We start from the raw sequence: 13758 nt of genomic DNA, 5'->3' as shown, positions 1-13758 counted from the left end.
GAGGATATTTCTGCTCTGACTCTTTTTTTCTAAGACTTTTCATATTCTAGAACAAAGAGAGGGCTCTCCTCCACACTGTTTTGGTCAGCGATGGTTCAGAATTGACTTGCAGTCCTTAGACTCACCAGGGTGCAAAAAGGGCCAAGTTCGTCGTATTACCCTCGGATAACATTCGGCCCTTCAAGGCATACGCTCGGAATTGATACTGGAAACTGTAGAGTATATCCCAGCTGAACGACAGCCGATACTGAGGGAATGGCACAAATATGGCACCCATCTCTTGAGGCCAAGCGGATGATGGTAGCGCGATGACGATTACAGAACATTCGCTCTCTGTCAAGATCCTCAAAAGCGCGCCCCAGGCGCCGCAGGCTCAGGGTTTAACTCACAGACCATTCGCTGGGTCCTGCGAAAGGGAGGGGCACAGAATTCCGACATGATCCCAACATGGATGCAGATCTGACGTGCAGTCGGTCACCTTGGGACGGGAAGGTGCAGCAGCTGGTTCCCCTGATCCTCACTCCTGCAGTCAGGAGCTTGAGAAGTCGTCGAACCTCTGAAGCAAGAATGGGGCTAATGCTCGCACCCAGGCCGGGCTGCAAAGAAAGATACGGTCCACTGATTTGGCCGTCCTGTTGATTTTTTCGAGCCCACAGCCCAGCAAACATGGACATTGCCTTCGGAGATTAATATATGGGAATCTTGATTATCTTGCATCAGGCGCCGCCACAGGGGCGGCTGAACGGAGAAGAACAACGCAGATCAGCAAGAAATCCGGAATCGCAGCTTCGGCTCCAATTCCGCTCCACGCCATCTTGCCGTTGTTCTGCCAGTGGAAAAGGCTGTGGTTTGCAGGGATGTGCTGGGGAGAGATCGTCCATGACAGACAGCCTCCAACGGTCCGTTCCAAAGACTTCGTTGACGGGAGAAAACCTTCCAACCTCCAACACAGTGACAGAGGGCGGTCAATTCCACGAGAGGGCTGTGTACTCGAGAGCATGATCGTGGTCTTTTTTTTTTTTTTTTCATCAGTCGTTCACTGTTCATTTTAACCAAATTCCAGGAGCCGGGGTCGGCTGGTGACAGGTGGGAGGAGTCCCAGCACTGTGGGTACTGGTTCTTGCTCATTATTCCCGTTGGAGCCCGGAAATCCTTCTGGAATAATAATGAGTCGGAATCGACAGAGCAAACCGCCAAGGGTCTCTACTTCTGGCGAGTTGGTCGCACTTGGTGAAATTATTGGGAGAGTGAGCCCACCCAGCGAGTCTTTTCGTCGGACACTCAAGATGATCGCTCAGGCGACACAGTCGATGGACGTGAGCTCCAGGCTGGTGATGCACCTTCCCAACACAGGAACGATTTTGGAGCAGGCCCATGGGTGGATTCCCGGAAGCGCTAACAGGGACGGGCCTGCGCCGAGTGGAGAGCAATCCGCATTCCCCGGCCGACCGCAGTCAACGGGCCCACGAAATCCGCTGGCGCAAAACTCATCCATCCCTCGCGCGTTCCCACTTCCCAGCAGCGCGGAACCTGGAAACGCCAATCACCAACCAGTCAGACGATCAAAGGCTCCAGCGAGTCTGGTCTCCCTGGAAAGTTGGGCAGGAAACCCCCATCGGAACAAATGAGACTGCTGGATTTTTCTGCTGCGCTGGTGCCCGACTGAGCGACTGAGAACTGCTCAATGCGACTGGAGGACAGGCAGGCACAATTCAGGGACCCAGCTTTCATTTGAGGGAGATTTGATTTGTTGTTCTCATCGCTGTTTGGGCAATTGCAACAAGTGAAATTGTGCCTGTGGTTCTCTTCAGGAACACCCGACGCTAACAGTCGACTAACAACGAAAGCCGTTCACTTCCGTTGAGAGGAACTTGGAACAGGGGCCGTCCCGAAATGATCACCCAAACAATCGAAAATTGGAGGTTCTTGCAAGCATCCAGTCCAGCGCCAGGATCGCGCCCTGACGAAAGAATCAGTGGCAAGACCAGCGTCAATTCTTTCACAAATAAGAGAATGCAGAAAAGTACCATGCCTTGTTCTGTTTGGAGCTCCTCTTTTCTTTGCTTTTTCCGCGGCGATTACTGCCGTCGATCACCAGTTCACCCAAAGGTCCTGAGTCGAACGGACGGATGTATCAGGAGACAAACCACGAATTTCCTGTTCCTTTGAGGCGAACTGCGTCTCTCGACGATGCGAGTAGTGGGTGGATTGGGAACATTGAGATTCTTTCTCTTGCATGGCGTGCGACGCCAACGCCCCTATGGCCAGGGACGATGTTGTTGACTGTCCCGTCGCCGTCCATCAAAGAGATGCACCATGGTATCGGCTTTTTAAGAATCAAGAGCACTGCTTTGCTTCTTCCGTTTCATGCTCGGGGGCATGCTTGAGGCGGCCGAGAAAAGGAACAACTGCATTCTCTTCTCCAGCTTCCCCCTGTAGCTGTCTGAGGCAAGCCGATGATTCGTGAGCAGATATCATTATCAGGAAATAGTCCATTCGGAGAGCTTCATCGGCAGATCCGGACTTTCATGTCGCATCAGGGCAAAGTACCTGTGTCGAATTGGGGTGATTTCGTCGATTGATGGGCTTGTTTGAACATCCGATATCACATTGTGAAGGCTGATAAGTAGAACAAACAGAGAGCCCTTCACCTCCTTGCTCGGCTGGGTTTTGTGTGGACAGGTCATATCGATCACTTGACGTTGCACTTACAACAGCGGGTTGGGGGTGGGCGGGTATGAGAAAAATGCGCACCCTCAGATGTGACAGTGAACCAAGATAAGTCCGAAGTATTATTACCTTCTCTTTCCCTTAAGGAGAGCGCGAAGATTGTCTTTTCGAGAGGGAGGCTCCGCTGTGGCGAGCGCTTGAATTGCCCATTCGGGAATCCTGTCTGATCGATGCACTCTGGGCGAGCCACTCAGTCTTGTGCGATTATCGCGGGTCAAGCCTCCCTGACCGATCCGGCAGATGCGAGCTTATTCACCACGTCAGTCGTGATGCAGATAATCACGCATGAACTATCTGTATTGATCCACAAACGTGACACATCGTCAGCGAGGATGGAGACGGAAGTCTCGAAGAAGAGGTGTGGAGGGAACCACTGTCTCCAGGCGGTGCACACATGTCATGCTGTCACTGGCGTTTGGACAATCACTCCTCCCTGGTGTTTGAAGAATCGGGCACAACTCTCAATTATTCGAGGCTCGGCCAAGATGTGGAACTCTACTCAACAGGGCTTTGCACAACCAAGCCCTGGGGTTTTTGAAAACTCGGTTCACAATCTCTCTTCGAATGCGCGGCTTTCTCTCAGCTTTCTCTCAGCTTCCCCTCACCTTTCTGCCATTGGCGGTCGTGAAAATTGAGACCAACAGCCACTCCCCAAGGATTGGATCTTGTCGGCCTGTCAGGAAGCCTTGAATTTTCCCCGACGGTCTCTGATTACATTGGATTGATGAAATCACGCACTTCGCCCCCTCGCTGAATTTCAGATCAAACGGGTGCTGTATCAGGCTGTCCCAAGCGGCGCAGGAAGCGTTCTGAAATTTCGGGGTTCGACCTGGGACAAAGAAATCCTCCCACTCAACTCGTGGCATGACATATCGAGAGAAAAGCCAGATGATCGGTTCATCAGGTGATGAAGACCCAGGTCGCGATTGTACTTCTGACAGACAGTGAGACTGTTTCTCGTGGCAGACTCTAAATTTTAATCAATAATGCAATTGCCGAAGCTCATCATGTTCAAAAAAAAAAGAAAGAAAGAAAGAAATTGGAGCTTGAAGCTCTGCTCGATACGGTAATTTGGTAACAGACCCCGTCCTTTTCATTTCCATGGGCGCCTGTGGAGCTTCCCCTTCCTCGACTTGGAACGTCCAGCTGCTGCCATTATATTTAGCACCAGTAATACTTGCAGGAGCGCCCCAGGCTCTCATCCTGGCCTTTGTCATCCTCTGATTGTGGCTCTGGGAATTATGTCCGGTTCCCCTCTGATTGTCAATGTCGACCTGCAATTTTCAGTACACGGAAGAGACGCGGAGGATATTTTCAGCGGGAATTGACGGGAGGGCATTGGGGCCAGCGGTAGCCTGTGGACGTTATTCCCAGTCTGGGCCGCGTCGAATAACGTCTTTCTTCACGTCCCTGAGTCGGCCTAAAATCCTGTAGTCAGAGTTAGTTTCGGTGCTAAAATCAGTTGGACTCCAGGCTCAAGAACACGAACGACAACGGGAGTTGAGAAACTGTTTTTCGCGTTGCTCTCGCCCTCTGCTTTCAACCACTCGCGTCTTGTCGCTCCTTCAGAAGAATTATCATCATCATCAAAACATTTCTTTCCTCTGTTTTATTGCAACTGTCGCTCTCTTTATTTTGATCTTGATTTCTTCCTTTCCCCAAATCTCTCCTCGTTCTCTTTTTCCTCGACGCTCTCTCCCTGCTCCCATTTCTTGTTGTCCGTGTCATCAGACTCGCCTTGACTGCCAGAAACTTGCTTTTTCACCCCCCTCTGCTCTCCGCTGTCAGCAGCTTAGGTTGTGTCTCCTGGACACACACCTCAACCCCTCTGGAAACCACCTGAATTGTTTTTGGTTTTTTTCTATTTTTCCCTTTCTCTTCCTTACTGTGATCGACATCACCGACTCCTCCACTGTTGTCGACCGCCTCTTTTTCGTCTCCACGCTACCGCTTTGGAGTTTGGACTGTTCTTCCGGGCTTGCAAAGCTGTCACCGCGTCAGGGGCTTTCTCCCTTCTGCTCCCCCCAAAAGTCCACCAAACCCCCTTCGTATAGTGGTTCCCTCTGCGACGATTACTGGGCCCGCTCCTCTCTTTCCAATCGGTCACGTCCGCTCTTTCGGGTCTTCCATCTTGTTTCCAGACACTCCTCTTTCTCCCCTCTGCTTCCATCCTTGGACCTCCGTGACTGCCCCCCTTTCCCTCCTCTTTCTGGTCTTCTTAAAGTCCCTCGTCGAACAGGCCCTCCTTCAGTAATCTCTATTCATCGATGGGCAGAGACCACAATCTCATCCTCCGCAAGCTTGATACCGCTTGAATCCAGATGATGAAGACGGGGTTTCGTTGATCACTTCCTCTATTCATTGGGAGAGTCTGTATAATCTTGCAAATCATCCGTACTATCAAGGTGAGTCGGCTGCATCAATTGCGAAGCTCGCCTGACTAACTCATATTACAGCTCCCAGTCTTCGGAACTCTTCTTAGGCAATCTGCTGGCAGAAGAGAAAGGAGAGACAAGATGACTGTTACCTATGAGCATCCCTCACGGGGACTTGCTCCCACATCAATGGCGAGTCTTTCGGATCGGTTTGAGTTGCTGAGAGAGGTTGGCGATGGGAGTTTTGGTAGTGTCGCAGTAGCACGTGTACGGACCGCTGGCTCGAACGTTGCTCGGCGCGGAACTCTGGTACGGCCCAGTATTCTATCCGATTTCTGAATTTCAAAATACTCACCCGCTCAACAAACAGGTTGCGATCAAGACGATGAAGAAGACGTTCGAATCGTTAGCACCGTGTTTGGAACTCCGGGAGGTCATCTTCTTGCGAACCCTCCCTTCTCATCCTCACCTCGTCCCCGCCCTGGACATTTTCCTCGACCCACTCACCCGCAAACTGCACATCGCTATGGAGTACATGGATGGCAACCTTTATCAATTGATGAAGGCGCGGGATCACAAGTACCTGGATGGGAAGCACGTCAAGAGCATTCTCTTCCAGATCCTGTCAGGTCTCGACCACGTCCATACACACCACTTCTTCCACCGCGACATTAAACCGGAAAATATCCTAGTCTCTACATCCGCCCCCAATGACTCCACTTTCAGCCGCTACTCTACTCTTGTCACTCCTCCTTCTACTCCTCCCACCTACACTGTGAAGATTGCCGACTTTGGGCTTGCACGCGAGACCCACTCTAAGCTCCCATATACCACATATGTTTCCACAAGATGGTACCGCGCTCCGGAGGTACTGTTGCGTGCGGGTGAATACTCTGCGCCCGTTGATATGTGGGCTGTTGGTGCTATGGCCGTCGAGATTGCCACTCTTAAGCCCCTGTTCCCTGGCGGGAACGAGGTCGATCAAGTATGGCGTATCTGCGAAATCATGGGGAGTCCGGGAAATTGGTACAGTAAGTCCGGCGCGAAGCTTGGTGGTGGTGAATGGAGAGATGGGTCTCGTCTTGCACAAAAATTAGGCTTCACGTTCCCAAAGGTATGTTATGTTGATAATGACTCTTTTCAGTATCTCAGCTGACTAGTGATAAGATGGCTCCGCATTCGATGGAGAGCATTCTGCCTGCCCCTCAGTGGCCGGCTGGTCTCAGTCACTTCGTGACATGGTGCCTAATGTGGGATCCCAAGAACCGACCTACCTCGTCACAGGCAATGAACCACGATTACTTCGCCGACGCGGTGGATCCCCTAAGACCACGATCATCTACCGCCCGGTTACTCGGGCGCAAGCAATCCGAAAAGAGCGTCAAATCCCCCACGAAGGAAACCTATGATTCCCCTACTCTTTCTTCCAAATCATCGTGGTTCAGAAGGTCGTTGATCGGGAGGTCCGAAAGCCCCGCTCCCGCTTTGGAACACGACCAAGCTCCCAAGCCAACTCTTATCTCATACGAATCAAATCCAGAGTCACAAGGTGTGAAGGCTAAGCAGGCTGCCAACAAGCGCGCTACTTGGGCGCACGGGGCTCCAATGCCAATTCTCCCCTCAATCCGGCCCGTCTCTCCACTATCTAACGCAGTTACCGCGCAAGCCAACCCCCCCGTTCATGGAGATTCCGGCAACGCTAATGGGCTCAAAGCGAGCAAGAAGATCGGACGCCAACTTTCGGTCAACTCCCATGGCAATCACTATGCTGATATTCACCGACAAGAGGCGGAGAGAGCTCTCAATGGTATCGGAAACAACAGCACTGCGTCTACTACCCAAAAGGAGAGCTTCTTTTCTCATCTTCGCAAACGCGCGCGCCGGTTATCCGGCCGAAATCAAACGAACGTTGCGAATGATGATATTGAGGCTAGCGCGGGCTGCATGCCATGGTCAAACCGCTCGTCACTAGCTTTGGACTCAGCCAACGTGGGCGATGCGAAGCAGAATTCCGATCTGTCGGAATTGGACAAGGCACTTCAAGGCGTCAAGTATTCACTTGACTCGACGGCTTTGGGAAACGTCCCCGTTAGCATTGCCTCACCAGCTGACTCCTCGAAACGCCAGTCTATGCCACAGGGTTCCGTTCGTTCAATGGGAGACAGCCCAGCTTCGACCAGTAGTAATGGCGGGCCGATATCGAGCCGAACACGACGTGCACTGCAATTGCCTATCCACCCGGTCCACCGCTATGAGACCCCTGAAGAAGAGGATGAGCTTCTAGATGAAGTTCTCCATTCGGCAAGTCGGGCTGCTAAGCGCCTAGCACAGGCACAGATGTCGGACACATCATCTAACTACAGTCGTCCCGTGGCGAACGAGAACTCCCACCCCTTGCCGAGCCCATACCCCACCCCTTCACCGTCAGCCAAGTGCAATGGCGTATCTTTCGGTACTATGGACGCTACCCCAAACCGGCGCCTGCCTCTTTTGGACGAAAAATCCGATCCTTCCAGTTCAACCCGCCAATGGCCTACACCGCCATATGAGGATTACGACTGGATGAACCCAGCCTCCACAAAATTCCTGACTGGCTCTACCTACAGGTAATTCATGTCCCAACCAGAATATAATGCGGGATGTCGGGAGCATGTGGCGCCAATCTACGTGGCAACTTTTAGCAATATCGTGTATACCTAGTCGAAAGAGGATATTTTGTGGTTGTACAGCTCACACGGTGAGCAAGGCGTATGGGTTACGGTGTCAGTTCGTCGTTTTCTCAAAATCCCCTTATGTTCTGTTTCTTTTCTCATCTTTTAACATTTGTCCTATTCCCCTCCTGTTTCTATAGGGCACGGACTAGCCCAGGGTTCTCTCATTCGTTGGTTTTCTTGTCTTCATACCCCAAAGGCCTTTTATAGATACTGTCGGCCTCGCACATCGTTCTCGGCACACCGCTTGTTCTTTCCCTCCTGATTCCATTCGATCATATGTTCCATATTGACACCATTTGGCGCACCCGCGCGAGTCGCTGGGTTCTTTCGTTCCCTTATATACAGATGTACCTCGCCCCCCAATCCTGATCTCTACCTCGAGCCTCTTTTCCTTTGTCCCCTCTCACTTACCCTCGCTTCCTACCTGCAGCCCTCATCTCTCTCTTTTCTCATGCTTTTTTCATGGGTGATGCGGCATCAACACTCAAAAGATTTCCTTTCACATGTGTACAACTTTCGATCATGCTCCGTGACCACGGGTGGTCACATTGACCCTGAGCAATATTGTAATATAGTGCGCCTCTCTGCAGCGGAGGGACTGTCATATATATCCAGCGAACCCACCAAAATCACTAATCTAATTCTCAAACCTCAACGTTGTATTCTTCAGTTTCCAACAAGAAAATAAGAATGTGGGATTCCTTGGTCTTCGTCCAAGTCGGTGGAGCACGAAAGACCGGCTCGGAACAACGATTGTCCGTCTCCATCAGAACTGTTGCTTCGCAATTAATGAGCGAAACGCTCAGAATGAAACCCTTCATTCCCTGAATTTGCCGGGGATAAGCTGTATTCTGCCTTCTAAGCTCATGAAGACTACCTATCCCCACGCCGATTGAATCTCCCCTTTCAAAGCCTACAACCGATATTCGATCCTCCCAGAATATCTGCCTGACACAGCCAATAATATCCCAATGGCCGCCCAACGGCAAGCCTCCTCTGCCTCCCAGACCCCTCACCTCTCCCCCGCCGAACTCTCATATCTCTACACCTCGCTCTCCCTTCCCGGAACCCCAATCCGCCCGGACGGCCGCTCACCAACCCAATTCCGCCCTCTCGCAGCAGAAACAGATATCCTCCCCGGAACAAACGGCAGCGCGCGCGTTGGATTTGCGGACGGGACACAGGCCATCGTCGGCGTAAAGGCCGAGGTCGAGAGAACGGCTCTTGGCATCCAAGCGCTCAGCACAGCAGAGCAGCAGGACTATGCAGCAGCGGGGAACGACGACAGGGGCGGCGGAAATAATGGGGGTTCGAAGCAGGGGTCGGTTTCGGGGTCCGGGCAGGGATCTTGGGTGCAGATGGCTATTGAGATCCCCGGATTTCGGGATGATGATGCCCTCCCGGTGTTTTTGGCGGAGATGATGAGGGAGCCGTTGGTGGAGTCTGTTTCGGGGGGTGGTGAGGGTGGCATGGTGGGGGGGTTGAAGGGGCGGCTTGTGATTAATCGGCGGTGGCATTGGAGGCTGTATATTGATGTGAGTCTCTATTTATCTTGTTGTTTGAGTATGTTTGCTGAGATAAACTGCACAGGTCCTACTGCTTTCGCAACCGCTATCATATCCACTCCCCCTCTTATCTCTCACGACACATCTCGCCCTTCTCGCGACGAAACTCCCCAAGCTGAAATCAAAAGGCGAAGAAGATCCGTTCTTCGATGATGACTGGAACGCCGCCGAATACCTGTACCCACGGGTCAAATCCACAAAACACTCCTCCATCCCCGGTTCCATCTCCGTCCATAAAGTCCGACCACCTGTAACACTTCTCGTCGTCTCCGTAGCGGAGAATATCATCTTCGACCCCAGCCGCGAAGAGATTGCTGTTGCGGACGCCGTGCTCGCAATCTCAGTTACGTATGATACCGACTTTGATCGATTGAAATTGCTTTCCATCCGCACGATCGATCCCCCGTCTCGGCTGACGCAGCCTGGCGTGCCGAACTCGGAGAATGTGGCTACGCTGGGTTCCACGACTGCTGCGGAAGAGTCTGTCATCGTCAATCCGTCGACCGGTGAGGAAGAGGTTCCGGGAGTCTGGAGGCCGCGGCGCGGCGGTGTGAAGAGGGCGACGATTGCAAAGATGATCAAGATGGTGTTAGAGAAGGGGGGTGTTGGCGAGGAGGTACTGGATGGTCTTGAAGGAGTCGAGGTTGGATGAAGGGATCTGTGGGAATTGTCTTAGACTTGATACCCGTCGGATTCGACCCCGAGACAGGGCTACAGGTAGCAGTTATCACAATGCGTGCGGTTGTACCTGGATGCTATTTACAGCAGCCCGCATCAACACCGCCGAAGTGAAATGCGACTCTCGCTAACGAGTCCGTCATGATGCTAGAATATGGCAGAGATCACGAACATGTATATACAAATAATAATACATGAGATGAGATGAGAAGGCCAGACGAGACCATCTATTATACAGATCTTATTCCTCCCACTCGTCTGTATACCAGTCTGCACCATCACACCCTTCTCCAGAGAGTCTAGGGAATTACCAAATTCCCAACCACTTTTTTACAGGCCGCCTCTTCCCTTCCCAATCCACATACTCCCCATTCCCCTGTCCCTGAACCTGCACCTCGACAGCAACAGGCGACTGGTCATCCACACCCCCAACGCTCTCCCCCTCAGCCCCAGACTTCGACTTCGACTTCAGCTCGGCCTCAGAAGGCTCCTCAAGTCCATGTGCAACCCGGAACTGCCTCCTCTTCTCCGCATCCTCAACACGCCGGAGCCTCTTCTCCCTGGTCTCTATGGAAGTATGTTGGACATGCATCCGGAACACAGACAATGCCTGCGAAATCGTATCAATCGGATGCGAGAGAAGGCCGGACCAGGGCGGAAGCAAGTGCGCATAGGGACTCGATTGCTTGAAGTTTGTCGAGAACGTAAACGTCGCGAGGGTTGTTAGGACGCCCTATTTTTTAACCTGTTAGCTTGCACTACCACTACCATCACCAGCTCCCGCCAGCAGGGCAAAGCAAATCACGAAAAAAAAAAAAAAAGGGAGATACCATACCATAGCAATCCAAATATGAATCCACCGACTCGTCAAAAACTTATACATGACCGTCCCCTCAGGCGGGAACATATTCGGGTACCGCCGTGTCGCCCGTTCGGCCTCCTCCTTCTCGCTGAGCCGGGGACCGGGGTAATTGACTACCTTCCCGTTTCTGGTTTGCACGACGCGGCGCGCCGGGTGCGAGGGGGGTCGAAATTTATCCGGTTGCGCGAGGGTGCGTTGTTTCGATGTCGCATTGCCTTTTGTTGACGAGGATGCGCAGCGACTGGGGGCTGGGGGTTTGGCTGTGCGGGTTGAGTGGGTGAGGGCGAGGAGGGTTTTTGTTGATGGGACTCCTCGGGGGAGGAGGAATCGCGGGATTGCCTGAGGGGCCATTTTGAAGTCCTGTTTTGAGACTGTGGGAATCGGTGCGGTTGAAGTTGGATTGTCTTTTCAGTTGAGGATATCCAACTTTTGACACGATCACGTGATTATAACACCAGATCGTTGCCTCAGGCAGGAAGGCAGAAGAACTCAACTGTCAGGCACCAGACGACCTCGGGGAAACGCCGGAGGAGCGGGAAAAACGGAACAAGGCGGAGAGAAGCGCTCAGATTTCTTCTTCCCAGGAGTTGCTAAAATTATCCGTAATTATCCAGATTTCGGTGTTTGTTTCACTGGTTGATGAGCTGGCATGAGATCATCGGATGACGGCATAGGCCTGAATCATGCTTGTACCTCTCTTCTCAATTAGCACAACTCTAGAAGGGACTGTTGGGGACCATACTATGCACTCTCTAACACCAATTCCGTTGGAGACACACGCCATTGAAGTTGTCTCGTAGCTTTCGACAGCTTTCTTGATCCTCCAAATGCGGTGACCGAGGGCTGTCCCGGCGGCGCCCGTTGTGTTGAATAATCTGGCTTCTGATTGGCTGGCAGTTGGATCACGGGAGAGCCCGGGGCGACTGGACGGGGCCAGCTCTTCAAATTCTCTCCAGGGATTTTTCTTCCCTTCGGCCAGCTTTCTTGAGTTTTCTTCCATTGTCTCTCACACCCATCCTCCACGAGTCTCTCTGCTATACCACTTTATTTCTTCACGCTACCGCTTCCTCTAAATCCTCTCTACCGTTATCATTTACAATGCCTAAGAAGGGTGCTGATAGCTATTCCCCCGGTAAGCCCGCTCCTTGACAAATATTTCGTTTCTTTGTTCTGGTGGCGTCGCGTTGTCGCCTGTTCGTGGCATTCATGGGATGCTCTTCTACAATGTCTCTGAGGGCGCGGTGGGGTAAGAGGACGACAGAAGTTTGTCAAATATCTGGACGTGTGTTATCCTGCTTTGCGAGAGCTTCCGAGGCGGCGCTTTCTCGACAACACAACCAAACCTACACTCCCCAGCAGCTTAGTCGCGAGCGAAGCTACTAAACTAAACCATCGCCTGTCTCGCGCAGCACTGATTCCTATTACGCGAACTCGGATCTCTCCAATTGCAATCACATACCGGCCATGACAAGCTTCGACACCTTCTGTTTCCTCACCACCATTGACATGCGCGAAGCCGAACTGGAAGAAATGGAAAAGGCAAAGGCGAAACAGAGCGCTAACAAGCTGTTCTCTCCAGGCGACTCCGCCAAGGGTGCTAAGCTCTTCGAGGTGGGTTCCCTTGGGTCTTTCGGCGCGTTGAGGACAATCAGCTAATTGGAATAGACCCGCTGCCAGCAGTGCCACACTGTCGAGAACGGCGGCAGCCACAAGGTCGGCCCTAACCTTCACGGCCTCTTCGGCCGCAAGACTGGTCAGGCTGCGGGCTACGCCTACACCGATGCCAACAAACAGGCCGATGTGACCTGGGACGAGAACACCCTGGTATGTGTCGACTTTATATCTACAAATGTCGGTTTGGGTTGCTAACAGGCTCTTGTTTTAGTTCAAATATCTTGAGAACCCCAAGAAGTTCATCCCCGGTACCAAGATGGCCTTCGGTGGTCTCAAGAAGACCAAGGAGAGGAATGATCTCATCACGTATGCTCCCATTTCTGTTTGATGGTCCGACTACCAAGCTAACGAATACCTGCAGCTACCTCAAGGAGAGCACCGCTTAAATGTTTCAATATTAGACGACGACGAGAAAATAAAGCCCACCTGTGGAGGATCGCTGGGTTGTTGGCTAGCTAGCAGGCGGGCACTGTAATATTATACCTTTAGACCTGGTTTTGTTGCGTCGGGACATTGTGGATATTATAGAATTATGTTTCCTTCGCCGTCCTTGTGTACTATCTGATTCCCTCAGATCCCTTTCGCCCTTGACGGTCATGTTTTTCTTCAGCTTTTGTGTATCATGGTTAACTTTCGGATCACACGGCCGCAATGAATAAAAGAGTCTCCTCTCATCCTTCGACAGAGATGTCTCTATTAGATTCACGTGATCTGTATATCACGTGGCCGAGGCGCATCAGTCAACCCTGGATTCGAGAGTCGAGACACCTGCCACCGGCCACCTGCGGGACTCGAATCGATAAGGACCATGCAACAACATCTTATCAGGCCTGAGCGACAACACCCCGTTCTTCTCGGGTCGGTCGCTTGACTTCGCTGCCCAATAATGAGCCGACAGCCCGGGGGACGATCGATGCAGGCCAGCCGTAAGATGGTGACTCGATTGGCTCTGACGAGAGGATTCCTCAAGGCACGACTCCTGCCTTCTCCGGAGAAAGTCAAAAGGCGACCCAAGGGCGATCCCCGGCACTCTGATTCGTAAATCAGAAGAGTTCTTTTGGGTCAAGCAGACTTGCGACTTCGAAAGATTGCTGCAGTTCATTGAGCGTTGCTGGCACATGACCCCCTCTCGTCGAGGGCCCGCCCATTGGCCCAGCCGC

The 13758-nt window shown here is 52.2% G+C and overlaps 6 protein-coding genes across 6 annotated transcripts; 5 read left to right on the top strand and 1 right to left on the bottom strand.

The window, feature by feature from the left end:
- Positions 1–1084: 1084 nt before the first annotated feature.
- BJX67DRAFT_19052 (uncharacterized protein) lies at positions 1085–1845 on the top strand. The gene has a single exon (XM_071025324.1). The coding sequence runs from the start codon at positions 1167–1169 to the stop codon at positions 1626–1628; it is 462 nt and encodes a 153-aa protein (XP_070891786.1). The 5' UTR covers positions 1085–1166; the 3' UTR covers positions 1629–1845.
- A 971-nt stretch (positions 1846–2816) lies between these two features.
- On the top strand, positions 2817–3626 carry BJX67DRAFT_19260 (uncharacterized protein). Its single transcript, XM_071025365.1, has one exon. It carries the CDS (start codon positions 2901–2903, stop codon positions 3363–3365), a length of 465 nt encoding a protein of 154 aa, XP_070891785.1. The 5' UTR covers positions 2817–2900; the 3' UTR covers positions 3366–3626.
- A 1620-nt stretch (positions 3627–5246) lies between these two features.
- On the top strand, positions 5247–7715 carry BJX67DRAFT_369313 (serine/threonine-protein kinase; the record flags this gene model as incomplete). The annotated part of the gene is made up of 3 exons (XM_071030747.1): positions 5247–5414; positions 5476–6219; positions 6273–7715. 3 exons carry the CDS (start codon positions 5247–5249, stop codon positions 7713–7715), a joined length of 2355 nt encoding a protein of 784 aa, XP_070891784.1.
- Positions 7716–8628: 913 nt separating this feature from the next.
- On the top strand, positions 8629–10203 carry BJX67DRAFT_18985 (exosome non-catalytic core subunit RRP42). The gene is made up of 2 exons (XM_071025319.1): positions 8629–9354; positions 9410–10203. The coding sequence occupies exons 1-2, from the start codon at positions 8791–8793 to the stop codon at positions 10034–10036; spliced, it is 1191 nt and encodes a 396-aa protein (XP_070891783.1). The 5' UTR covers positions 8629–8790; the 3' UTR covers positions 10037–10203.
- BJX67DRAFT_19009 (uncharacterized protein) lies at positions 9954–11440 on the bottom strand. The gene is made up of 2 exons (XM_071025323.1): positions 10898–11440; positions 9954–10795 (listed from the first exon to the last, which is right to left on the bottom strand). The coding sequence occupies exons 1-2, from the start codon at positions 11273–11275 to the stop codon at positions 10370–10372; spliced, it is 804 nt and encodes a 267-aa protein (XP_070891782.1). The 5' UTR covers positions 11276–11440; the 3' UTR covers positions 9954–10369.
- Positions 11441–12388: 948 nt separating this feature from the next.
- Positions 12389–12984, top strand: BJX67DRAFT_376590 (c-type cytochrome; the record flags this gene model as incomplete). Its single annotated transcript, XM_071031907.1, has 4 exons — positions 12389–12535; positions 12590–12748; positions 12810–12904; positions 12960–12984. The coding sequence occupies 4 exons, from the start codon at positions 12389–12391 to the stop codon at positions 12982–12984; spliced, it is 426 nt and encodes a 141-aa protein (XP_070891781.1).
- Between the last annotated feature and the right edge of the window lie 774 nt (positions 12985–13758).

Source organism: Aspergillus lucknowensis (genome assembly GCF_044049455.1).
Source record: "Aspergillus lucknowensis strain CBS 449.75 chromosome Unknown BJX67scaffold_1, whole genome shotgun sequence".
NCBI lineage: Eukaryota > Fungi > Ascomycota > Eurotiomycetes > Eurotiales > Aspergillaceae > Aspergillus > Aspergillus lucknowensis.
Note: the sequence above shows the minus strand (reverse complement) of the source record. Positions and strands in the feature narration are given on the sequence as shown.